This window comes from Hypomesus transpacificus, chromosome 13 (assembly GCF_021917145.1).
Source record: "Hypomesus transpacificus isolate Combined female chromosome 13, fHypTra1, whole genome shotgun sequence".
In the NCBI taxonomy this organism is placed as follows: domain Eukaryota; kingdom Metazoa; phylum Chordata; class Actinopteri; order Osmeriformes; family Osmeridae; genus Hypomesus; species Hypomesus transpacificus.
In genome coordinates, this window is record NC_061072.1 from 3292073 (window position 1) to 3318120 (window position 26048).

At 47.2% G+C, this 26048-nt stretch overlaps 1 protein-coding gene across 4 annotated transcripts in view; it reads right to left on the reverse strand.

The window, feature by feature from the left end:
* Window positions 1–8763: 8763 nt before the first annotated feature.
* Window positions 8764–26048, reverse strand: part of fam53b (family with sequence similarity 53 member B) — a 30915-nt gene continuing 13630 nt past the window's right edge. For 3 of the 4 annotated variants that reach the window (XM_047032117.1, XM_047032118.1, XM_047032119.1), the window contains exons 2-5: window positions 19756–19955; window positions 19058–19112; window positions 16450–17231; window positions 8764–9852 (exon numbers count right to left, since the gene is read on the reverse strand). In XM_047032117.1, the coding sequence (XP_046888073.1) occupies window positions 9499–9852; window positions 16450–17231; window positions 19058–19112; window positions 19756–19815 (1251 nt within the window). In that variant the 5' untranslated portion in view covers window positions 19816–19955 and the 3' untranslated portion in view covers window positions 8764–9498. Of the gene's footprint in view, window positions 9853–16449; window positions 17232–19057; window positions 19113–19739; window positions 19956–26048 lie in introns of those variants that run through there. The other variant, XM_047032120.1, reaches the window with a different exon arrangement.

Consider the following 26048-nt stretch of genomic DNA (forward strand, 5'->3'; position numbering starts at 1 on the left):
GGCCTAAGGCCTTGACCCATGTGGAATGCAATCTACCCAGTGAGCCACACTTTTGAAGAGCTCAAGATTTTTTCTAAAACTGGTTGTTCCCATCCTTGATTGTGATTGGCTATATCGCGTTCCATGCCGTTGTAAAATCCAGCATAACCTTACAGGTTGTCCTCATAACATTATTTAATATTCAATATTACTCCGCATTGAATATTTCAAATATAAAAAGACGGTAAAGGTGTCCATCTGGCTGTTAGGCACGACGCGAAGTGGAGTGCCGAAAACCCCCTTACCTATTCTAAAATCAGCGCAAAACACAGACTCGCGGGCAGTGGGGAACCGTCAGGGCCCTCTAGGCCCTCAAAGAGGGCCTAATATATTCTAAAAATATATATTTTAAAAGTAATCTTTTATAATTGTATTTTATCTATCCATAAATTGACAATATTTCTGAAATAAACCCTTCAATCCTGCCCTATTGAGTTTATGTTGTAATGTGAAGAGTTAAAGGAAAAAATCCAGTTTTGTCACCCTATCAGAATTTTGCTGCCTCCGTTGTTGGGAGGAAAATGCTATGCAGCTAGCTCTGTGATTGGTGGTCCAGCTATGAATTTTACAGAGGGCCGCTTGATAGAAATTCAATGAAAGACTAATTTCCATTGACAGTAAAATTGACCAATCATATCTTCCCTCTAAATGGGTGGGCCTTGTTATCGCTAACTTTATGACAAGTTCCGCCCGCTGTGGGAACGGAGAAACGCAATCACAAGCCTAATAAATTGGCTAGCCTGTTCGTTCACTTCACAAGTGAAGCTGCGAGTAACATTCCCGCTAGTGAGGAGGACATTGTTTCATATTTGTTATGCGCCGTTTTCTAGGTTAACTTTTAATGAGAAGTTGGAGTTAATCGGCAAAGGAAGACCTACACCAGAACTTAATTTTGTGTAGAAAAAAACTAAGCTTTTGAGAGCCTAACTATATGTTATAGTATTGTGCAGAATGACCGGTCAATCTGTAGGTACCAACGCAACGTCATTGTGCACAATTACGTGAGTAGTGCCGCAAGGGCTGGCTCAAATAGTGCTTAATGACCAACACAATTTCATGTAGGCCTTAATGCTGTGCGCGCTGTATCTTGTGTTTTTTTCCCAACGAGTAATTTAGGTCAGAGGGCCAAGGATTAAGAGTCACGGTTCGCTACTGCTCGCGGGGCTTATTGCTTTTCTAAAACTGTTATTATTAATATTTGATATGGTTTCATAAATAAAAACAATCAGAAACAAAATAGTTTAATAATAAACCGTCATTCTTCCGCCACTACAAAGTACAGTTCCCACATAAATCGTTGCCACGCAACAGCCAGATGGACACTTTTTACGTGTTTTTTTTATTTGAAATATTCGATGCGCAGTAATATGGAATGTTCAATATTGTATTCCTCCAACAGATATAGGTTTTCAGCAGTTTAAATGTACTGATCTTTCGCCATTTAGTGTCGCTGATTTTCCCGCCATCTTCTCTTTTTTTTTCGCGAAGTGTCTTATTTTACCCATAATGCAAAGCGCAACAGGCTATCTAAGTCAGTCTTACGTGAAGCTTTATGCAACAGGTAATTTGAAGTGTCTATGGCAAGTCAGACTTTACATTTAAGTCTAAGGCAGAATCCCAATACTCCCCCTTACCCCTTCCCCTTAGTTTTGCGCGTTCCCATGAGAGCTAGTGGTGTCCCAATACTCTTTTTGAGCTAGGGGTAGGGCTAAGACTAAGGGGTATACACCCCTTCTTTTTTTTACCCCTTAAAACCAAGTAAGATCGGGAGCTTACTTGAAACCTAGGGCTATGTGAAAACTGCGCAACCGGCAACAATGGCGGCCAGATCATCCAGAGAGTTGGATAAATGTTAGCCTGGCTGCCAGCCCAACTTCTCCCCGCCCCCAAAAAAATTTGGTCGGGAAGTTGGGTCTGGAGGGTCTCGTATTGGGGACAACTACAGAAAACCAGAATCGGGACGGACCAATGAAATTGCCAAGGCGGGCTTTATACGATGATGGACAGATGATCAACAGTAACGTAATCAACAACGTCACGAAAGAGCGCTTGGGTTGAATTTGTTTTCAACAAACAACATATTACGTTGCTCTGATTGGTTGTAGGTCTATCCAATTGAGCGAAGAGGCATTTGTTTTACGAGTTCGGTTGAAACACGCCCCGTAGTCACAGCCCAACGGAGAGTTTTCAGACTCTATTATGACTATAATGTCTATGTCTATTATATGACTAGAATTATGAGTATGACAACGTCAGGCTAGATAAATGTAATATTTTCGGCTTAATTAATTGATAACAAAATTATGACAGTCTTGTTTTGTGTTATATACAGTCATGAACATATATATTTGCAACCATTTTCCTAATTGAAACGTTTCAAAAAATCGCTAGTTTGGTACGCTAATGTTAGTGCTGAATTGCACAACAGTCCCGCATTTCTTTGACTAGCATGTCTGTTTTAAGTAAACTCCATTAACAGCGAATTTCGTTTAATATCAGTGCATAACACTACTTGCTTTGGATATATCGATACGTGCTAGATGACGTACCTGTAACCAAGTGGCGTCCCATTTCTTAGGCATACAGTGCCCTCCAAAAGTATTGGAACAGTGAGGCCAATTCCTTTATTTTTGCTGTAGACTGAAAACATTTGGGCTTGACATCAAACGATGAATGTGAAACCAGAGATCAACGTTTCAGCTTTTATTTCCAGGTATTTACATCAGGATCTGATGCACAAATTAGAAAATATCACCTTTTTGTTCGAACCCACCCATTTGTCACGTGAGCAAAAGTATTGGAACATGTGACTGACAGGTGTGTTTTGTTGCCCAGGTGTGTCCTATTACATACATTATTCAATCAATAAATACCACTGAATGTCTACACTCAGGTTCAGATTGGGTAAGATAGGTTTTGTCTATGCAGACTGTATTCAGAGGTGAAAACAACATGAAAACCAGAGCGCTGTCTTTGGGTGAAAAACAAGCAATTGTGAGTCTTAGAGAAGATGGAAAATCAATCAGAGCCATTGCAGAAACATTGGCCATAGCCAGTACAACCATTTGGAATGTCCTGAAGAAGAAGAAAACTACTGGTGTACTAAGTAACAGACGTCGAACAGGTAGACCAAGGAAAACATCAGCAAGTTGATGACAGAAACATTGTGAGAGCTGTAAAGAAAGACCCTAAAACAACTGTTAGTGAGATCAGCAACCACCTCCAGATGGCAGGAGTGAAGGTATCACTATCTACTGTTCGCAGAAGACTTCATGAACAAAAGTACAAGGGCTACACCAGAAGATGCAAACCACTCATTAGCAAGAAGAATAGGAAGGCCAGGCTGGAATTTGCCAAAAAGTACAGAGATGAACCTCAAAAATTCTGGGACAAAGTTTTATGGACTGATGAGACAAAGATTAACTTTTACCAAAGTGATGGAAAGGCTAAAGTTTGGAGAAAGAAAGGAACTGCTCATGATCCCAAACACACAAGCTCATCTGTGAAACACGGTGGAGGTAATGTCATGGCTTGGGCTTGCATGGCTTCTTCTGGGACGGGCTCATTAATATTCATTGAGGATGTAACACATGATGGCAGCAGCAAAATGAACTCTGAAGTCTACAGAAACATTTTGTCTGCCAATTTAAGGAAAGATGCAACCAAACTGATTGGCAGAGCCTTCATCATGCAGCAAGATAACGACCCAAAACACACTGCCAAAACAACAAAGGAGTTCATCAGGGGCAAGAAATGGAAGGTATTAGACTGGCCAAGTCAATCTCCAGACTTAAACCCTATAGAGCATGCATTTTACCTGCTTAAGAGGAGACTGAAGGGAGGAACCCCACAAAACAAACAACAACTGAAAGAGGCTGCAGTGAAAGCCTGGGAAAGCATCAAAAAGGAAGAATGCAAAAGTTTGGTGACGTCAATGGGTCACAGACTTGCTGCAGTTATTGAAAGCAAAGGATTTGCAACTAAATATTAAGTCTTATTCACTTAAATATGTTTTAAGTATATCTGTTCCAATACTTTTGATCACATGACAAATGGGTGGATTCAAACAAAATGTGATATTTTCTTAGTTGTGCATCAGATCCTGATGTAAATACCTGGAAATAAAAGCTGAAACGTTGATCTCTGGTCTCACGTTCATTATTTGATGTCAAGCCCAAATGTTTTCAGTCTACAGCAAAAATAAAGGAATTCGCCTCACTGTTCCAATACTTTTGGAGGGCACTGTATGTAGCCCTTACCCCTCAGTTTCGAGGACCAAGGGCTAGGGGTAAGGGGTAAGGGGGAGTATTGGGATTCGGCCTAAGACTAGGTCTGTTTGTATGCAACTGGCCCAGGGGACGCTGTTCTAATGGCTTGCCGTACTGTTCAGCAAATGTTCTAACCCTAACATTGGCAAGTAATTAAAACAGCGACCCTAGGTCACAGTTTTTGATAGGTCATCGATTTCTGTACAACACTGGCCCTGCGGCGAGGCACAGATGTTCATTCAGATCCTTGACATATTTCTATAGATAGGCCAAACGTGCCAGACATTGATTTCATATTGTTAGCCAGATGTAATTGACCTTATTATCCAATGTCACCAACATTCCATGAAATGTTTCATCATTATGACTTCCAGTCTGCTAAAACCTTGGGTCACAAAGCTGATTATCTAATTTCCATATTAGGTTGATTGACACGTTGTGGAAACACAGCCTACTATAGTTTGTTTCTACTGGCCTCATAACTCCCCAGCCACACCAACACACTGCTCTATCCAGGAGGCATTGAATCTTCATGGTGCACACACGCACACACACTCAGCTCCATAGGTATAGGTTTCTATGTCATGTTTGCATAAGACTCTCCTTTTAATCAGAGCGCACACACCGCTGCTCTTGTACACACCTGCGTTTTACCATCTACTCAACTGCCAGCTGTGTTACCTTGAGCTTTCATCTGCACTCGTTAAACTCTTCCTGTTTAACAGGAAATGGTAGGTCAGCTGACCAGACGGTGCTTGTACACCTGCATCTCAGATTCCACTGTAACCGGTGGAAACAGTCTTTGTTTTGATACCAGCTCGTTATTGTACCCACCCGATACCACCTACTCTCTTTTGTGTGTGGAGCAATGGTCCACGGGAAGGCCCACAACGTTGGCTAAAGCCGCTTGTTTTCCCCTTATTTCATCACTGTCTCAACCCCAGGGGCAGCTATGCCAGTAGCACTTTGACTTTATAGTGTAGGAGGGCCCATGGAACCGAGTTCAGAATTCGCACCACTCCTCTCTTTTTCCCTCCCTTGCCCTCTGTGTCTTTTCCAAGCAATTTGAGAGGAGTCTGGGTTCATACAGAGAAAGCTCTGTACTGCCGCTTACATGGACACTGGCGTCACATGCCTCTCCAGGGATGCAACTCTTCCGTCGCCCCCAAGCGGACAGTCCACTGAAGCCTGAGATGTGTGTATGGAATGGTGGTGGTGGGGGGGGGGGGGGTGACTGGGTGGTCACGTGTCTCTCTGTAGCCAGCAGGTTGGATGGCTTATCACCTGAGCAGAGCTGGCTAGAGATCTGAGGCTGTATTTACTCCAGCAGAGCTGGGCTGTATTGGTGGAGATGTCCAATTGCCTTTTGTAAAAGGCCAGCCATTGACACACACCCCACATCTTATAATCCCAGCACTGACGGGACGCCTCCGGGACTCAACCTGACTCATCAAATCAAAACTTAACTGCGCCTGTCTGTTAACCCTGCTTTGACGTGAGCTGGCTTGTATGACCTTTACATGTTTCTCGCCCTAAGTGAGAGGCTAGGGTATTCAGCAATTACAAGGAAGTTTTTAGTAATGGAGGCATGGTTGGCTGACAGTGTATGTTCTGAACTAACAGAACTTTGAATAATAACACTGTAGAAAAGCATTGACAGAAATATTATGTTGATTAACCTCAAACATCCACATGGTAAACTATTGTGAAAGGGGATCACAACTAGAGATAGATTGGCCACCAGGCAGTTAATGCACTATACATAATGCCTGACTACATAAGCAATGTGTTATGCCACCCACAACACCTCCTGTGGCATACCCAGTTCTTTGTAGGTTTAGACCAGGTAGTGTGTGTGCCACATCCCAGTAACCCAGGAAACGTAGCAAAACGCAGCCGAGTAATGTTTGACTTGAGAAAAAAGAAAAGAGCCCTGAAATGGCATGTATAGGGCTGGAAATGTTCTGTGGCTGCATGAATTGCAGTAGATGAGTGTTACTGTGACCACATGAAAAAGGGGCTTAACTGCCACCAAGGTAGATATGCACAAACTGTCGCAGAGAGAAAGCGTGTGAGAGAGATAGGGAGAGAGAAGAGAGAGGGAGAAGAGAGAGACTGAGACTGTAACCAGGGACATAAGCGCACACAAAAAATGCATGCTGGGTAGTTTCCGTGTTAGTTTCCTTGCGGTGAGACTTTAAGTGAAAAGCACAGCAACACATGGTTGCCAACTAGACTTAACAGGTCCACAGACACAGATGGGGTCAGATGTCATGTTATGTCAATGCAGGTTCTGAGGGTTCAGGACAGGCAGAGAACCTTCCCCTCCTGTTCATATTTCCAGTGCAGAACACAGACGGCTCTCATTTCTCTTACTGCTGATTGAAGGGTCGAGGTGGACTGTCTGTCTCTTTCCACAGTGTGTTGCCCTCACCCCCATCATCAGCAAGGGCTAGTAAGGAACTTTATCGCCTCCATGTTACCTGCTGCTCTTGACCCATTGCTATTTGCATACCCTCAGAATAGATCCACTGACGATGCAGTTGCCATGGCACTGCACACTGCCCTCTCCCATTTTGACAAAAAGGACTCCTATGTGAGAATGCTGTTTGTGGACTAGAGCTCAGCTTTTAACACCATAATCCCTGCCAGACCAGACACCAAACTCAGGGCCCTTGGCTTATACTCATCCCCTGTGCAGCTGGATCCTCAACTTCCTGTCGGACCGCCGTCAGTCAGTGAGAATGGGCAACACCACCTCTACGACACTGACTCTAAATACGGGAGCCCCACAAGGCTGTGTGCTGAGTCCCCTCCTGTACTCCCTGTACACCCACGACTGCACGGCCACACAACACTCCAACAACATGGTCATCAAGTTTGCTGACGATACGACGGTGATAGTCCTCATCTCCAGTGACAACGAGACAGCCTACAGAGGGGAGGTCAACACCCTGACACACTGGTGCCAGGAGAACAACCTTTCCCTAAATGTCAGCAAAACCAAGGAGCTGACCGTGGACTTCAGGAAGCAGAGGGGGGAGCACTCCCCCCATAACCATCGACGGAGCGGCAGTGGAGAGGGTCACCAGCTTCAAGTTCCTCGGTGTTCACATCGCTGAGGACCTGACATGGGCCACACACACCAAACATGTGGTGAAAAAGGCCCAACAGCGCCTCTTCCACCTCAGGCGACTGAGGAAGTTCGGCCTGAGTCCGCCCATCCTAAAGTCCTTCTACAGCTGCACCATAGAGAGCGTCCTGACTGGTTGCATCCCTGCCTGGTTTGAAAAACTGCACTGAGCTGCTCCGCAAAGAACTTGGGAGGGTGGTACAGTCAGCGCAGCGCATCACAGGAGGTAAACTTCTATCTCCAGGCCATCAGGCTCCTGAACAGACCTACCTTTGGATTCCTACACATCATGACTTTTTCATTTATTATTATTTTTATTGTTGTTTTGGTCCATACTATCTATTTGACTATTTAAAACTGCACTATTGTAGGTAGCTCAGCGGCACAAAGCTTTTCATTGTACCTGTATATTTGTATATCCTGTACATGAGAAATAAACTTGAATGGAATTGAATTGAAAGACCTGTGCACTGGTCCTAAAAAATATGGATGACAATATAATCCAATTCATTACAAACAAATGTTTTTACATAAAGATCAAGCCAACAGTTGTTCTGTGTGAATTCAAGCCTAGGGCATGTCAATAGCATGTCAGCCCCTCGTTAAATTGTCTCTTGTCTGTTTCATTGAGGCGGAGATGTACTGTAGCTCACACATTTGAGGAATGACTGACATTATGGCAAGTCTGAACTACGAAGCCAGGCCCCTTAAGCCCTGGCGACATGCAGCTGTCGAGGAGAGAGAAAGAGAGCAAGGAAACAAGAAAGCAGAGATGACAAATATAGAAGACAGAGCAGAGAGATTCACAAAGGGGGGGGAAGCAAAGAGAGCAGCAGAAAGCAGCGTCAGTAGCCCTGACCCATGGCCCACATTCACAGCCACCTCTCCCATCGCTCCTCAGAGAAAAAGCCCCTTTGTTTCCCAGCAGAGGGAGGGAGGCTGTGAGAGAGGTCTCTGGGTGAACCATCGCTCCACCACCTCACCCCAGCCGCCATTTAACAGGAACAGAACTTCCTAACCCAGGTTGTTGTCCCTTGCCTGACTGTTGACTCCACCACTGTCTCGGCACACAAACGCAGGGTCATCAAAGTGTATCCACCAAGGCTCCTCTGGTAGACTGCTGCTTCCTGCTACTGAACTGGGTCACACTGCAGTACTGTCTTAACTTCTAGTCAAACAATAACTTTCAAGAGAACATTGTGTTTGTTATCCTAAGCCCTCCAAGGGCAATACTGTATCTGCTCACAAACATCTATGACTTGCTGAGAAAAAGTTATTTACTATTCGGAACCAGGAACAAAAATGACAGGATCTGACAAAAGGCACAATTAAAGCTGTGTTTATTTGTAAAGAAATATGTTCATGTTTTACATACTTTTGCATTTACAAACTGTAAAGAGAAAGAATATAAACACTATTACCATCACTAATGTTCTCTCAAACGGAGAGGAGAAAGATGTTGGTAGCCCAAATTGTATAGTCTGTTGATGTTAAGCCCTAGTGGCATTCTTCAGGCTACAGGTTTGTGTGTGTGTGCATTTACAATTAGACAAAGGAATCTACAGCAGCTCTCAAAGTAGTCTCCATGCACATTGTCATGTACCCATTGTGTACTATTGAAGAACGTCACCAGAAACATCTGCTATCCCTAGGTGTAGAGAATTTGTACAAGCCTGCTGTGTATCATCTCCATATCCAAGTACAGGTAATCAGGGCGAACAGAGAAATGCTTTAAGAAGTCAAATCAACAGAGCTTCTTCAGCTCTTCTGTACCCTACCGTCACCCCTCCAGAGCACGTGTGTGTCTCCACCTTGTGCTCTTGAGATACAGACACATGATATTTGACAAAGGCGGGTAGGAGGGCGCACACAGTCCCAGCGAGGGCCTCTCTAGGCTCCTTCTTAATGCTCTCCATCGTCTCCACAGTGTTCAATCAAAGCAGGTGTCTAGGCACAAGCCCCAATAGCTTTCCACTTGCTTCGTCCTGTATGACTATTTCCGTGTTTTTTCTTCCTCCTATACCCCCCCCCCTCACCCTGAGGGCACTAGGTAGGGGTTCAGTTCCTCTCAATCTGCTCAATGTCAAGCTCGCCCCCCAACTGATCTCTTCTGGTGCAGCATAAGCCCGTCCATACTGGCTCGCGCTCCTTGCCATTGGTCGTCCCCTCTGTCACGTCATGGTGGCCTGGGGGGTCCGGGTCCAGGTCCTCGATGGTGGGGCATGACTTGGTGCTCAGCATGACACCATCCTCTATGGTGTCTGGAGGTAGGTCTGACCCCTGGTGGCTTGGAGGTTGGGAGTCTGTCTGGTACTGGGTGGAGCTCCTGGCGATGGGTGTGACCTGGCTTGACTGGCAGCAGTCTTCCCCCGTGATCCCAGGGCAGCTAAGGCTATGGAAATTCTGGAGTTTCTGTGGATAGATGTAAATAGATCTGGTTTAGACTTTTCATGTACCAAACAGAAACACAATCCCAGACCCAAGTCAACAAGTGTAATCAATGGACTGGAATGAGTCGAAAACAGGAATGGAAACCTAACAAATATTGTAGTACTGGCAGCTTACGCCAATCGATGCCCGTGGTGATGGAATATTTGGTCATCAATCCTCTCCCTGTCAGACTCCTGAGCTGAACACAGGCCTTCTGCTAACCACATATCCTGCTAATACATCAGGCCACTATGTTTTGTGAACAGTATGGAAGACCAACTGAGTTACAGTACATTGCTGCTCTGAGATAAAAACCATACAAACAAAAAAAATGACAGAAAGAGGAATTAATTAATTAAAATGTTTAACATAGGAGAGCAACTGGTTGCAAGAAGGGAAATGGAGGGAGAAATAATGAGAGAGAAAGAGAGATATTAAGAAAGACAGCGAGAGAGAGAGAAAGAGAGACTTAGGCAGTGAGTGGGGGGTAGGGACCATCATTCATGTCACGCTGGCCCCTGGACTGCACAGCCCTGCCACTGGCGGTGCACAATGAGCGCATACATCTGGGGCGCCATGTGAATTCCTCTGGTAAATCCACGTGCCAGCGGCACAAAAGGCGTGTCGGGCCTCTCGACAGCTGGTGCCGTTCGCTGGAGCCTGGATCACCGACGCCCCCCTGCTTTCTGGACAGGTGGCCAGGGCAGCTGTCCCTGATGTTAGACCTCTGGAGGGGAGCCAGAAGATCTTTACAGAACAGGGGGCCCCTCCACATCTCACCCCCACCCTCGACCTCACCTGTGCTACCATGCCTTATTACGTATTGGGGTTACACGCACGGTTGGGTATTTAACCACACACGCGCTCATATCTTGAGCGGACGGAAAAGCCCGCCCAGGATACAACTGAGCTGGGAACAGTATGCAGAAGATGGACACAGTCTGGAAGAGAAAAGGAAATGCTGACTTGAAGCTGATTTTCTCTCTTCTAGCAGCCCCGACAGCAGAGAAAGGCCCATGTCAGATCTGCTGGAGATCAAAGCAGATCTTTCTGCTGTTCCTCAGCTTCCAGTCTCCAGGCCCACTACTCAAACACCAGTATGACCTGTGCCCCAGTACTGTCTAGCCCAGTCTGGCCCTTTCATTACTGCTTCACTCTGGGTAACAGGCCCTGAGACAAAGTGTGTTACAAACTAAAAATCCTCGCTGGTCTTGCTCAAACTCTATATCAACACAAAATCTCCAAGTGTTTGTTGACAAATAGGATACTGACTATTTGAACTTAGTCTTAGTGGTTGAATCACCCTGGGATCTGCGAAGGTGACCCCTTCATCCTCTGCCAGGAACCTCGGGGTTACCATTGACGAGCTCTCCCTCACAGACCGCATTGCTGCAGTCTCCCGGTCGTGTAGATTTACCCTCTACAACATCCGGAAGATCAGGAGATACCTGTCTGAGAATTCCACCCAGCTGCTAGTCAAAGCACTTGTCCTCTCCAAGTTGGACTACTGCAACTCGCTGCTCGCTGGTCTCCCAGAATGCACAACCCGCCCTCTCCAGAGGATTCAGAATGCAGCAGCCCGCCTGGTCTTCAACCTAACCAGATGCTCCCATGTTATCCCCCTCCTCATCTCCCTTTACTGGCTTCCCATGTTGGCCCGTATCAGATTCAAGACCCTGGTACTGTCCTTCCGAGCGGTGAACGGGACTGCAACCGACCATCAAGTCTCTCCTCCAGCCTTACACCCCACCCGCCACCTACGGTCTTCTTCTGACAACCGTCTGGTGGTCCCACCGCTCAAGAGCGCCCGGTCCCAACACAAGCTCTTCTCCTGTCTGGCCCCCCAATGGTGGAATCAACTCCCCACCTCCATCAGAGACACTGACTGTCTCCCCACCTTCAAGAAAAGGCTTAAGACTCACTTGTTCCGGGAGTACAACGGTACTTAGGAATAATTTGCTGGACTTGATGCTAGTTTTCTCCAGGATCACAATGACTCTTATTGAGAGACTTGTTGCTGTTGTTGGTTAGTTGTAACGGATTTAAATTATTGTACTCGCTGTGAAATATTTTACCGTTGATTGTTTTTCTACAGGTACACTCTTGCACTTTTTGAGGTTCATGTTATTTAATTGTAACTTGTTTAACTACATGCTCTTATGGTTCTTCCCTTTGGCAATTTGGTTTTTCACAATGTATGCTTCATCTCGTTATGATCAGTGACCTATGCACTTTTGTAAAGCTCTCTGTTGGAAGTCGCTTTGGATAAAAGCGTCTGCTAAATGAATAAATGTAAATGTGAAAAAACAGGAGATAAGTGGAAGGAGTTTACTAGTTATCAGGCTTAGCCCCCCCCCCACCCTCCCTCTTCGGCTTCTGTACTGCCTGGGGATCCAGGGAGGTGAAGTGGAGTGAAATAGAGCCCAAGAGCAAACGCACAGATCTCATCCATAATAAGTCCCTCGGGTTGATGGTGGCTTATCAATAGCTCATGAGCAGAATTTACAGAGATCAATAACTCTTTACTCTACACTCAACCACCCCCCCAGCCGATCTATAATCTCTGCTCCACTTCCTGACATTCACATTCCCCCCTTCCTCCCATCCACCACACTCGTGAGTTCTGGAAGAGATTTTCCTCTGAGTCTCGGTTCAAAAACAAAGCCACTGGATACAAGATGGAAATTGTCAACAAACATTTGGACATTTTGTGCTGATATAAAGTTTTGAGCCTCATCTCCCTCCACTGGCTTCCCATCACGGCCCGTATCAGATTCAACACCCTGGTACTGACCTTCCGAGAGGTGAACGGGACTGCACCCAACTACATCAAGTCTCTTCCCAGCCTTACACCCCCACCCGCCACCTACGGTCTTCTTCTGACAACCGTCTGGTGGTCCCACCGCTCAAGATTGCCCAACACAAGCTCTTCTCCTGTCTGGCCTCCCAATGGTCGAATCAACTCCCCACCTCCATCAGAGACACTGACTGTCTCCCCACCTTTAAGAAAAGGCTTAAGACGCACTTGTTCCGGGAGTACAACGGTACTTAGGAATTATCTGCTGGACCTGATGTTAGTTTCCTCCAGGATCACAAATAACTCTTATTGAGAGACTTGTTGTTCTCGTTGGTTGCCCACCAGGACCGCTAGCCGACTTTGTGGAGGAGCTGGACATGCTCCTCAGCGTCCTCCCGGATGATGGAACCCCCTGATAGTCCTTGGGGACTTCAACATCCACCTCCAAGGAACGCAGGCTGTCGACTTCTTGTCTCTCCTGACCTCCTTCGACCTGACGCTGCTGAGCACACCGGCGACCCACAAGGCAGGCAAACAGCTAGACCTCGTCCTGACACGTAACTGTATCACTGACTTAACCTCTGTAACCCCACTGCACATTTCTGATCACTACTTTATCCAATTCTCTGTCTCTCTCCCTCCGACCCCTCCCACCTCCCCTCCCCTCGTAACTTTCCGGCGCAACCTCCGCTCCCTATCCCCCTCCCTTTTCTCCTCTACTGTAACATCCTCCCTCCCTCCCATTGGCGAGTTCTCGTCCCACCCCACTAACACTGCCACCGACACCTTGTTAACCACTTTAACTGCATCACTTGACTCTCTGTCCCCTGTCAACCAGGCCTGCACGATCTTCTCCCTCCTGCCCGTGGCTTACGGATGTTATTCGTGAAGAACGATCCACCCTTTGAGCAGCTGAGAGGAGATGGCGCAAGTCCAAAGACGGCCTGGACCTTGATAAGTATCACTCCCTCCTTAAATCCTTCTCTTCTCACATAACTGGTGCTAAAACCCTCTACTTTCTTAACAAAATTAACTCTGCTTCAAACCCCCACAAACTTTTCTCTACCTTCTCCACCCTTCTTAACCCACCTCCCCCATCCCCTCCCTCCACCCTGACAGCAGACGACTTCTCCTCCTTCTTTGAGAAAAAAGTTGCCGACATTAGCAGTCGGTTCCCTAAACCCACCTTTCCTACCCCCTCACCCTCCATGACTGACCCAGCTAAATGTCTAAACTCTTTCTCTCCCCTGTCCGAGGCAGAGCTCTCTGACCTCATTCTCTCTCATCGCCCCACCTCCTGTCCCCTTGATCCTGTCCCCTCCCCTCTCTTTCAAACCATCTCCCCCTCTATCATAACTTTTCTGCTCCATGTTCTAAACTCCTCTCTTACCTCTGGCACCTTCCCCTCTGCCTTCAAACAGGCCAGAGTTACCCCTCTACTCAAAAAACCCTCCCTTAACCCTGCCGTCCTCCAGAACTACAGACCGGTATCACTGTTACCCTTCTTCTCTAAAACAATTGAACGTGCTGTATCTAACCAACTGTCTAACTTTCTTTCTCAGAACAACTTGCTTGACCCCAACCAATCGGGCTTCAAGACCGGCCACTCCACAGAGACTGCCCTCCTTTCAGTCACCACTGCCCTCCAGTCTGCCAGAGCGGCTTCGAGGTCATCCGTCATCATTCTGCTGGACCTTTCTGCGGCGTTTGATACGGTTAACCACCAGATCCTGCTATCCAGACTTTCTGAGATGGGCATCACTTGCACTGCACTCCAATGGATCTCATCCTACCTGTCGGGAAGATCCTACCAGGTCTCCTGGGGAGGCAAACTGTCAGACCCCCGCCAGCTCTCCACTGGGGTCCCACAGGGCTCCGTCCTTGGACCCCTCCTCTTCTCTCTGTACACCACCTCACTTGGACCAATCATCACCTCCCATGGCTCCTCCTACCACTGCTACGCTGACGACACGCAGCTGTACCTGTCGTTCCCCCCGACCGATCCAGCGATCTCAGCTAGGATTGAGGCCTGCCTCGCAGACATCTCCGCCTGGATGATCGAGCACCACCTCCAGCTGAACCTTGCCAAAACGGAACTTCTCATCATCCCGGCCAAGCCCTCCATCTCCCACAACCTCTCAATCACCCTGGGATCTGCGACGGTGACCCCCTCATCCTCTGCCAGGAACCTTGGGGTTACCATGGATGACGAGCTCTCCCTCACAGCCCACATTGCTGCGGTCTCCCGGTCGTGTAGATTCACCCTCTACAACATCCGGAAGATCAGGAGATACCTGTCAAAGCACTCCACCCAGCTGCTTGTCCAAGCACTTGTCCTCTCCAAGTTGGACTACTGCAACTCGCTGCTCGCCGGTCTCCCAGCATGCGCAACCCGCCCTCTTCAGAGGATTCAGAACGCAGCGGCCCGCCTGGTCTACAATCTACCCAGACGCTCCCACGTTACCCCTCTCCTCATCTCCCTCCACTGGCTACCCATAACGGCCCGCATCAGATTCAAGACCCTGGTACTGACCTTCCGAGCAGTGAACGGGACTGCACCCGACTACATCAAGTCTCTCCTGCAGCCTTACACCCCCACCCGCCACCTACGGTCTTCTTCAGACAACCGCCTGGTGGTCCTGGTGGTTGTTTAATTGTACTTGTTTAACTACATGCTCTTGTGGTTCTGGCCTTTTGCACTTATTTGGTTTTTCACAATGTATGCTTCATGTTTTGGCTACCCGCAATTTTGGGGCTAGCTCGTTGTTATGATCAGTGACTTATGCATTTTTGTAAAGCTCTCTCTTGGAAGTCGCTTTGGATAAAAGCTTCTGCTAAATAAATAAATGTAAATGTCAATAAAGATTTCTTTACAGAATCATATTGATGCTGTCAAAGTGCATTATTTCCTGTGTAGATACTATATAAACCTTGTCCAGGAGGAGGTAAGGGTTAAGAGTGACTTGAATCCCAGAAGGATGACTCGCAATGAAAACTGTTTTGTTTCCCTGAGTGGAATACTCCTTTCTTCCCGCTAACCAGGGCTGAGTGTGAGTACGTGTCTGTCGTGGTGGTTGTGGGTCGGCGCACAGTTGAACTCTGAGTGACTCTTTCATACAGGCCAAAGCGTTTGCGGCCTTGTGTGTTTGTGTGACAGTGAGGATGTGTGTATGAGTGCTTGTGTGGACAAACCCTTCTGAGAAGAGAAAAGTCTCAGAGATATGGCGTCTCAGGGTTGAGGCATCATCATAGTAATGGAAGCCAAAGAGTTGTAGTCTCAAACTGTTGACAGCTGTCATGTCGGTCAGCACCACTGCAAAAAAAAATCCTAGAGGAAACACTGAGGTGTGTGCCTGTGTCTCTGGTAAGACACTTTTCTTGGTCTCGTTAGACCATCTAGCTAAGGACTTCTTCAATGAAAGGAAACAATTGCTGAGAAAGGCGTGACCCTGGACTTGATATGAACAGAATCGTTTACACACAGTGTACATAATCTGTACACTCACTGACTCAACTGCAATGCTTTGGGAGATGAGGGTGAGTTGTTGGATGGTTATCTTTAAACAGACAAAGTTTGTACCAGATGATGTCTTTCTCCTATGGCTAAATTGGAGAACAAAGGCTTTACTGTCTGCATTTTAAAGTGTGTTTCATGTCAATGCAAGGGTTTTTCATATCCTTTGTATATGAAACATGACTAACAGGCTCATGTTTGTTAGATAGAACAAAACTCTTTTACCCCGGTGCTAATGAACCATGATCTCCAACCCTGTTGTACTGACCTGGGTCATCTTGGCCAGATCCAGGGAAGGCCTCTGCTTGTGTGTGTCGGCTGGTCTCCGCCGCTTCATGCCAATTTTTTTGTGGTTGAGGACGCAGGGCTGCGAGTGGCTCCGTGCCAGTCCCCCTTGCCCCGCATGGCGCTCCAGCTCGGGGGTGGAGTCTGGGGAGCTGGGCGGCGAGGGCCCGGGGGGTTCTTGGGGGAATATCTGTTCATAGGAGAGGTAAAAAGCCTGGGTTTGGGGTTCCAAGGAGGATGGGGAGAGGGAGGAGGAGGGTCCGAGACTGACGGAGGAGGAGGAGGAAGGGGGGCAGCCAGCCTGGGCGAAGCAGGGCAGCTCCAGGGTGTTGGAGCGGGCGGGGAGGCTGAAGCTGGAGCTGCGCTGCATGGCTGGAAAGTCAGCCTGGTGCAGCCCCCCGGCCAGGCCACGCTGGACGCTGCCCCCGCTGTGGCAGCGCCTCTTCTCCACCGTCGTCCACACCCGCGATCCCTGAGGACGCCAGCTGGAGCGCCAGCCCCCCAGCTCGTCCGAGCAGGACAGGGAGCGGCACTGGCGCTTGCTGGGTGGAGCTGTGGTGGAGGAAGAGGAGGCGGCGGCCTTGGTCAGGCTCAAGTCCTGCAGGAGGCTGCTGATGGCGCCCGAGGTGTCACCCACTTCCAGCCCCCAGTGAGTGTGTCTCTGGTGGGCCTCGGGCAGCGCGTCCCACAGGCTCTCCAGACTGGAGCCCACAGCCTTCTGCTGCATGGCGCAGCCCCTGCCCACGTCTCGCCACCTTCCCGTCTCTGCAAACACCACCGGTAGCCGCCATTAGAAAAAAACTGTGAAACACTTAAAACAAACAGGGCTCCCTCTCTATGTATTTAAGCTTTCCCCTTTTATCTGTAAAATATCAGAAGAACCCTTCAGGCATGAAGTTCCAGCAGACGTGCCCTGAGAACCATTCTCTTCTAAGAATAGAGAGGCTGGGAGCAAGACATAAGCCACAGGAACAGCAGTTCCTGGTGAATGGCTCTCTGCCATGACCTGGGGAGGCCTACTTCACTCGAGCCCCCCAACATCTGTGGAAGCTGTGGTGTGGAAACATCCAGCGCACACAGCACCCTGCTCTGAGAAACAGAGTGAGACAAAGACACTGAGAGCAGGAGAGAGCTCAGGGCTACCCTGCTTTACAAGTGTGTTGATTTTGGTGCTGGTACTCCATTGTACTGTATGCGTTACACCTGGAGGAGAAGGAGGAGGAGACTACAACAGATTTCTTCTGAAGTCCTGAAGCACTTTTTGGAGAAGAAGCGGGATCTGTCAGCAGATGGGGGGAACACAGCTAAATGTCTGACTTCCCCAAGCTGTTCCAAACAACCAAAGACATACTTGGCCTCTTGACAATCGCCCCTGATAAACGTTCCTGGGAAGAGCCTTTATCTAGGCTGGGGAGGGTGTTGATGGCAGACAGCCTACAGGCTTTATATCAGAGAAAACAGGCAAAGTTCCAAATCGGTAACCTGGCTGCAAGCTGCCACACACAACTGTAACATTGCAACGGCACAGAGGTACAGCTATCATCCAGCACCCCCCACATTCCCCCCCGTTCCTATGCTGTGCTACAGGTTCAGTGATCACACTAGAAGGATTACTCTCTCTTTTAGACTAGATTCACAGAGAGAGGGGGACCTTTTTCATACAAACGACACATTCCGGGCTGAGCTGGGCTGACGCCTGGTACGGAGGAGGAGAAATTATTTTTCCTATTGGAGGTCAGAAAACAAAAAATCCCAAAAATGCCTTTGGTCGGAGGAGCTGAGGGAAGAACAAAAGGCACTGTGCAAGACAGCTGACATGCTGCAGTGGGTGCGCTCTGTCAGGCATGGGGACCCATGCACCCAGCACCAGGCTGAGGCTTGCACAAACTCCCTATTGATCTACGAATCGGCTGGGGAATGGGCACTGGGCTTACGGGGATACTAATCAAGATTGGGCTTTGGTCTGTTTTCCCAGTACAGAAGACAGGCACACACCTAAAGCTCTTTCTCCTTCTCTTTGAAATCCATTTGACCCCTCTGTACATTTACATGTATTCATTTAGCAGACGCTTTTATCCAAAGCGACTTCCAAGAGAGAGCTTTACAAAGTGCATAGGTCACTGATAATAACAACTCTGTAGTACATTTTATGAAGTGAAAAAGTCTGTTCAACTCGGCAGATTCTGAAATGGTGTAAAGGGCCGCAGGCGTATGGTGCAGTGTCCAATGTGGCAAGAAAAGAAAGCCTTTACAAAATGTTCAAACACAAACTAATTGCCATCATAAAAGAAACACTTGTTAGGCATAACAGCATCAACCATTGGACCCTGTTACCTTACTGTGAAGTGACAATTCCCTCACCCCCACCACCTGTACATGTCACCAAACGTATCATTCCTAACAAGCTGCTGAAAGGTGCCATAAGCACATACTTGTAGTTCGTCTCCCCAGTTTGCAATGTTGAATAAAGCCCAAAGAGTGGCAACTATGAGCAGATAAGAACATAAGGAGTGGGGCTGAGGTAAGTCACTGGGTCGGGACTGCTAATCAACACAGGGAGGTCACAGGAAGCTTTGGCTGCACTAACTCACCCATGAGTCCGCAAGAGAAAAGTGTTGTTCCCTGGCTCATGGTCTGCGCCTGGCACTATGGAGAGAGAATACACAAACACGTTAGAAACATCCTTGAAAGTTGCAAGTACCAAAAAGTCCCCTCAACACAGAAGCTCAAAAGTGTAGCAAAAAAACAAAAGAGGAAGTTGTCAGTATCCCCTCCCTCCAGCCCTTTTCGCAAGAAAAGCAGTCAACAGAGACGGGTCTGTAAAAGCATGCAGGACAAGGAGTGTATGTGCGGTATGGAAATGTGTAGCAGCCACAGATGGCAAGACTCTGTAGACAGACTTGTGCCAGAGACGGTATACGGCACACAGCCCAAATTCAAACCAGATGATGCACCCTTGCAGCAATAATTTAAGCTTTTATTATTATGCAATCACTGCTAATTGGGGGAGGGGGGTATTCAGTGTTTCCCACTCAAATGATTAATGTTGAAATAATGCAAAAGCTTTTGCCAAAATTCCTTGGGATTTGCTATACCAATACTTGAAGTTTTTCAGCAAACTCAACTTTGAGGAAATTAAGTCGATTACTGGGAAATGCACAAACTTTAAACACAGGTTAATTTGGCTGCTGATTAACCTGGCTCAAACTGCAGTAAAACTCAACACTAGTTAATGAACCGATAGTACGATTGCTGAGAAATCATCTTACAGACCCAAATCTGCCCTTACATCATCAGCGCCCTTCTTTTCCAGTGTTTTCTTGTAAATGATCACCATGACAACACACATCTCTGCCACAACTTGATCCAGTGCATGCAAACATGGTTGGAGGCCATCTTGGTGGGCATGGTGAGAGTCAGCCGGATCCTCATCTGTAGAACCACCTCAGGCTCCTCCAGGAACGCATGTCTTTACAGCTCAAACCAATCCTGTGCAGACACAAACACGCAAGGATTAGAATTATACACATTTGTAAGTTCTGTTAACTCATCTGAGTAGATCAGGACACAGCTGAACTGTGAGGGAGCCGGCCCCCAGATTGACCCGACCCACTCTGGTGAGGTGTCTGGCAGCTCAGAAAGAGAACTCTGAGCACTGGAGGTGGTTGAGCCTGCTGCATGGTCACCACCATGCAAAAGTATCTTGCAGCTAGCTACAAGAGTTGGGGCAAAGCACAGTGGAAAGTCAGTGTGATTTAACACTTTCCTTTAATTCTGGGGTCAGCAAGTATTGTACTTCTCGTACTTAAGGAATTCTAGGCGTAGCGTCGGCATTAGGCCTGTACAGGATTGTTTTCACAGTTGGGACTTTTGATTTTATCTGCCCTCCCTCACAACTTTCTATGCAATTTCTTCAACATGCCATCACAGTTGGTAATCTGAACCATGTTATTGTACTGAATGTCCATTAGTGATCATTGGTCATATGAGAAAGGGAGAGACCGCAAGTCGCGAGTGTTCCACAGGAATAGGGGATTGTAGCAGAGCAATGTCAGAGTTGTGTAATTGAATCCTCGGGGGCTCGGAATAGCACTGCTGTGACCCTGTGGTTATCAAAACAACCCTTTGCACATTAGCGCTGCATCAATGGATGCAAACCAGCTGATTAGTGCCAGATGTGGATTTATGGAGCGTAATCAGAGTTTGATTAAAGTAACACTTCAGAGATAGAAAGGGGTGGATGGATAATTGTAGAGTGATGGTGGACTGAAAGTGTCAATTAAATGACACAACAGAGAAAGAGAGAGAGAAAGAGAGAGAGAGAAAGAGAGAGAAAGAGAGAGAAAGAGAGGGAGAGAGAAAGAGAGTGGTGTTGTCCGTGAGACAAAAGCGTGTTGTCCCGTTGATGAGAAACGTGGGAAAACAAAGAGATGACATCAGAGATTCAGGGACAGAAAAAAGAAAATATAGAAAAGAAAACGTTATCACAAGACACTGTGGATGACTACGCTGGGCCAGGCTGTGTTTGCACCCTGCATATGATTTTCATTATCAAACACTTATAACATCACAACAACAACTTAAGAAACCAAGTCCCCTTTTAAAACACAAATGTTCCTTTTAACCCTAGAGTGAAAAATATATTAAAGCAATGCAATGTTCTTGACTGAATTGACATGTGTGAATATGCTTCATTAAGGCACAAAGATTGGACAGATAAGATAGAGCAGCAAGTTTATCACGTATGTGACTGCTAAATAGCAACATGTTCCCAGCCGGAGACAACCAGAGATATTCTGTAGTCTCGCACACAATTAATACATTACCCATAATGACGATAACGCCTAGAAGACATGGCTTTTTAAAACACCATCCAATAGACCAAGTAAGTTCTCTGATCAAGAATGAGTATAAACGGTTTTCGACGACACCTCTACCTGACACATAATAAGTGGCCTAACAAGAAAAATTGTATTAATCTAGATTTAGGATATCTTATATTCATCTTATAGCTCTATGCATGTATGACATTAAGAACAAGTTAAACCAAGTAAAAATCCCATCCCCTGAAGATCCAGGGACTCAGAACACACTCTCAAAATAAAAGGTCTACAGGCGAGAAGGGAAGGCAATACAGTTGATTTGAAAACTTCTTTGTTATTTAAAAAGTGTCTAGACAGAATAAAAGAGGAGAGGGTGAAAAAAAAACGTACCTTGAGAAATTCTTTCCTTGACTAGAGTAGGCATTGGCAAGCACTTGGAGTTTTCTCATGCAAGGACGAGAAGGTAAAACAAACGCGCAAGGCATACCTAGAAACTCTCTCCGATGAGCTGGTCAGAGACATTCTGTCATGTTTCCACAGATATTCGCACTAACAACGTCTCGTGATTTGGAGATGATGATAAACCGCAAATCACCTACTGTCCTTCAATGGGCTTTTAATAAATGGCAGAAAAAAGAGGTGTTTACTATCGTAGATAACCCAGTGCCTCTCCCTCCTCCATAATCCTTTATCTGTAATCTGTGAAAACTTTCTGACAACTAAGAATCCCTATCAGGGTCAGGGCATCAGCAATAATGACAGCTGAGAGGCCTGATCTCTCAGGGAGGGACAGGGGTGTGGGGGGTGCAGAGCAGCGCTCCTCATCTCTGGATGGTTGTGTTATACTGTGGCTGATTGACAACAGCAGTGGCATGACCATTTATTAAGGGTTGCCACACAAACATTTTGTGGTAATTTTTTAGAGCTGCACTCTTCCTCTGTGGTCTGGGGCTTTCAATAGTGGAATAACATAAAAAACTAGGGAGGGTACAATTTCTGGGGAAAGTGTAGGGTGTGCTTGCTTGCGTCGGTTGCAGGTGGGTCTGTTTTCCCTCCTAGTGATATTTTCAAGCCTTTAGCCTACTCATATTGCATAATTCATTAAGAACACCCTTTGAAACAAGGAACCCCCTGAAACAAGCTACTGTAACAACGTAGTCACTGGCAGTATTTCAGATGGAATTGTGATTCAAATAGTACCGTCTGTTAACTGAAAATAAGCCCCCCAAAACGTAAATAAGTTTGATATTAATTTAAGGGGACATGGCTAATTCAAAAGCAGTTTGCCAGAGGCAAGCTAGCTGCAGTTGCTAGCCACACTTCACTGATGGTTTCAAAGCGCCGGAAATGAGAAGGTTTCTTTTGTAAGGGATAATGTATAGAACGCCGGTCATTATCGGGAAAATAAGCCCCTTCAGGGCGAAACAAAACCCCTCCGCTTCGCGTCAGGGTGCTGTTCCCCCTGTCGGGGCTTATTTTCCCAATAATGACCGGCGTTCTATACATTATCCCGCTTATTACACGGCTACTTGCCAAAAAGAATAACTTAACACAGTGTGTCTTTTTACAATGTATTTGTTACCATTCGTTTTGTTGATCAGCAGAGAAATAGTTTGCCAAAGACGTTGAACTTCATAGACTTTGAACATTCCTTAGGCTTCAAATCAGCTGACGTCGCTAAGCAACAGAGTTCGCTGGGGTTGAAAAGTTACCGGACTACTTGCGGAGTGCTACGAAAGACGTGAATCGTGGTGGTGACGTGGAGACGTAGCTAGCACAGAATACCCTTCATCGACTAAAGGCACTTTTCGCCACAGAAACGTTGTAACCTCCTAAACTGTGCAACGGAACGTAAATCCCAATACAAGCAACTCAATCGGGACAAAGACAAACATTTTGACACAGCCGTTGTCAGTGTAGTCCAAATATCGACTGAGCCTTAGGGGGGCAAGAATAAAAATAATAAATATATATGTGAGATAACAATGGTTGTGCCCTTGCCGAAGGCTACGGCACTGGGTACCCTGCAGGGGATCTCGGAGCAGCAGTGGACCCCAGAGATGTGGTGTGTTGGCCCACCATAAGGTGAACACGCCCTGGCACCCGTCAACCACTGCCCCAGCTATGGGTAAATAGCTCCACTGCCTTGTGGGTTAGCCTCTCGAGGCAAGGGTAAGGGAGCAGACCCCTACAGAAAAGCAATGCGCTGGCGATGCGCAATAGGCGGGCCTAAACAGAGCCAGGACCCGGCAGCCTCTGCAGCCTGGGTGGGGAACTTTCGTCGTCCTGGGTTCACCCATGCCACCAGATTTACCTAACCATGGCAAAGATAGTGCTACTGGGGATAGCGTGCCTCCAAAGGCACTCTAAATAATCTCTTTGCGCAGGTATCCACCTCTGACCACGGTGTATACTCTCTGGATCCACATCTGGTTGAAGTCTGGCGGCGTTGGGGCAACTGGCAACGGGAGCAGGTTTGAATAGACTGGGAGCTTCTAGTCAGAACCCTGCACGTCAACGGCACAGGGTTATGGTCGCTTTCAGCTGGGACTGAGTGGCAGCTGATCTCGGCAGCACCCTGTGTGACTGAGCAGCCCCTATTTAGGGACCACACTGCTCACCTCAAACTGAGAAGGGGCCTAAAAAAGGTGGCCTAAAAAATCAACTCACACCTGGACAGGAGACCGCACCTGTCGGGTCATTCCACTTCTGCGGTCGAAATAGAAGAAATAAATCCCAAAACCTAAAACTGGCAACATGGAATGTGGGAACTCTCCTGGACTCCTATGGCAGGACCGAAATACCTCACAGAAGATTGCTGATGAGCTGAGACGTTACAACATTGATATTGCCGCGATTAGCGAGACCAGGCTCCTTGATGAAGGTTCGCTGATAGAGAAAGGGGCCGGTTACACCTTCTTCTGTAAAGGCCACCCCCTCGGTGGAAAAAATCTGCACGGTGTGGGACTGGCCATCAGGAACACACTGCTACCAAGACTCACTGAAAAACCTGTGGGCATCAGTGACACTGATGACCCTCCGTATCCCCCCCCTGGCGAAGAACCGCTTTGCTACACTCCTTAGTGTGTATGCGCCAACCCTGCCATCTGACACTGAGGTTAAAGACTCATCAGTCACTGGATGAGGCTCCCCACCAGATCCCCAAGACCGACAATATCCTCCTCTTTGGGGACTTCAATGCTCGGGTGGGGCAGAGTGACAGGATATGGATAGGAGTGCTTGGCAGGCATGGTATTGGTCAGGCCAACTCAAACGGCATGAGATTACTTACTCTCTGCTCTGAGCACAACCTGACCATAACCAACACAATCAAAAGACCAAATATAAAACATAATGGATGCACCCTCGCTCTAAACATTGGCACCTGATTGACTATGTCATCATGAGACGTTGCAACATCAAAGATGTTCACATGTGCCGGGCCATGAAAGTGCAGAATGCTGGACAGACCACCGGATGGTAATGGCCAAAGTCCACGTGAGCGTACGCCACCACACGGAGCTGTGCACCGATTGACAACCTTAACCAGCCCCCGACCTTCCTAGAGGTTCTGTCAGCCGTCCGCTCCCTGAAGAACAACAAGTCTCCGGGCATTGACAATATCCCTGCAGAACTGCTTAAACAGAGTGGTTACCTCTGTACAAGACGTTACATCAACACATTATGAAAGTGTGGGCTGATGAAAACATCCCACAGCAATGGAGAGATGCCAAAATTGTCACCATATACAAGAACAAAGGTGACAAGACCATATGTGGCAACCACAGGGGAATATCACTCCTTGCTGTTGTTGGTAAGGTCCTGGCCAAGGTGTTGCTGCAGAGGCTACTCAAAAACATCACATAGTCACTGCTCCCAGAATCATAGTGTGGCTTTAGAAAGAACAGGAATACAGTCGACATGGTCTTCACAGCCAGGCAACTTCAGTAAAAGTGCAGGGAGCAACATTTTGGGCTTTTGTCGACCTCTCCAAAGCCTTCGACACTGTGCAGAGACCTACTGAGGGACATCTTGCTCCGGTTTGGATGCCCTAGCAAGTTTGTCAACATCCTCCGTCAGTTTCATGATAGTATGAATGCTAGGGTGACAATAGCAGGACAAGAGTCTGCCTCCTGTGCACAGGGGTCAGGCAGGGGTGTGTACTAGCACCAGTGCTCTTTAACATCTTCCTCCTATGTGTCACCCAACTTGGAAGTTGAGGACAACAGCGGGGTGACAGTAGTCTATAGACTAAATGGTAATCTCTTTAACATCAGAAGGCTGCAAGCAACCACGAAGCGGCACAGAGTGAGGGTCCTTGAGCTGCAGCATGCAGATGACTGCGCTCTTATGGCTCACACTCCACAAGACCTCCAGGCTGTCCTGGATACAGCTGTGAAGGCTTACAGCAGGATGGGGCTGACTATCAACATCACCAAAACAGAGGTAGTCTGTCAGTGGAGCAACAACATCCCATCCATTTCACCCATCTTCAGCATCACTGATAAGCATCTGTCGTACCATCATTCAAATACCTGGGGAGCATCCTCTCTGAGGACAATAACATCAACGTTGAGGTCCAGAACAGAATCCAACAAGCATCAGCTGCCTTTGGGAGACTCAGGCGCCGGGTCTTTCAAAACAAGAACTTATATCTCCATACAAAAATCTCTGTGAATCAAGCCGTTTGCATCACCACCCTCCTCTACAGTTGTGAAGCCTGGGTCACTTACAGCCGCCATGTGAAGTTGCTGGATCA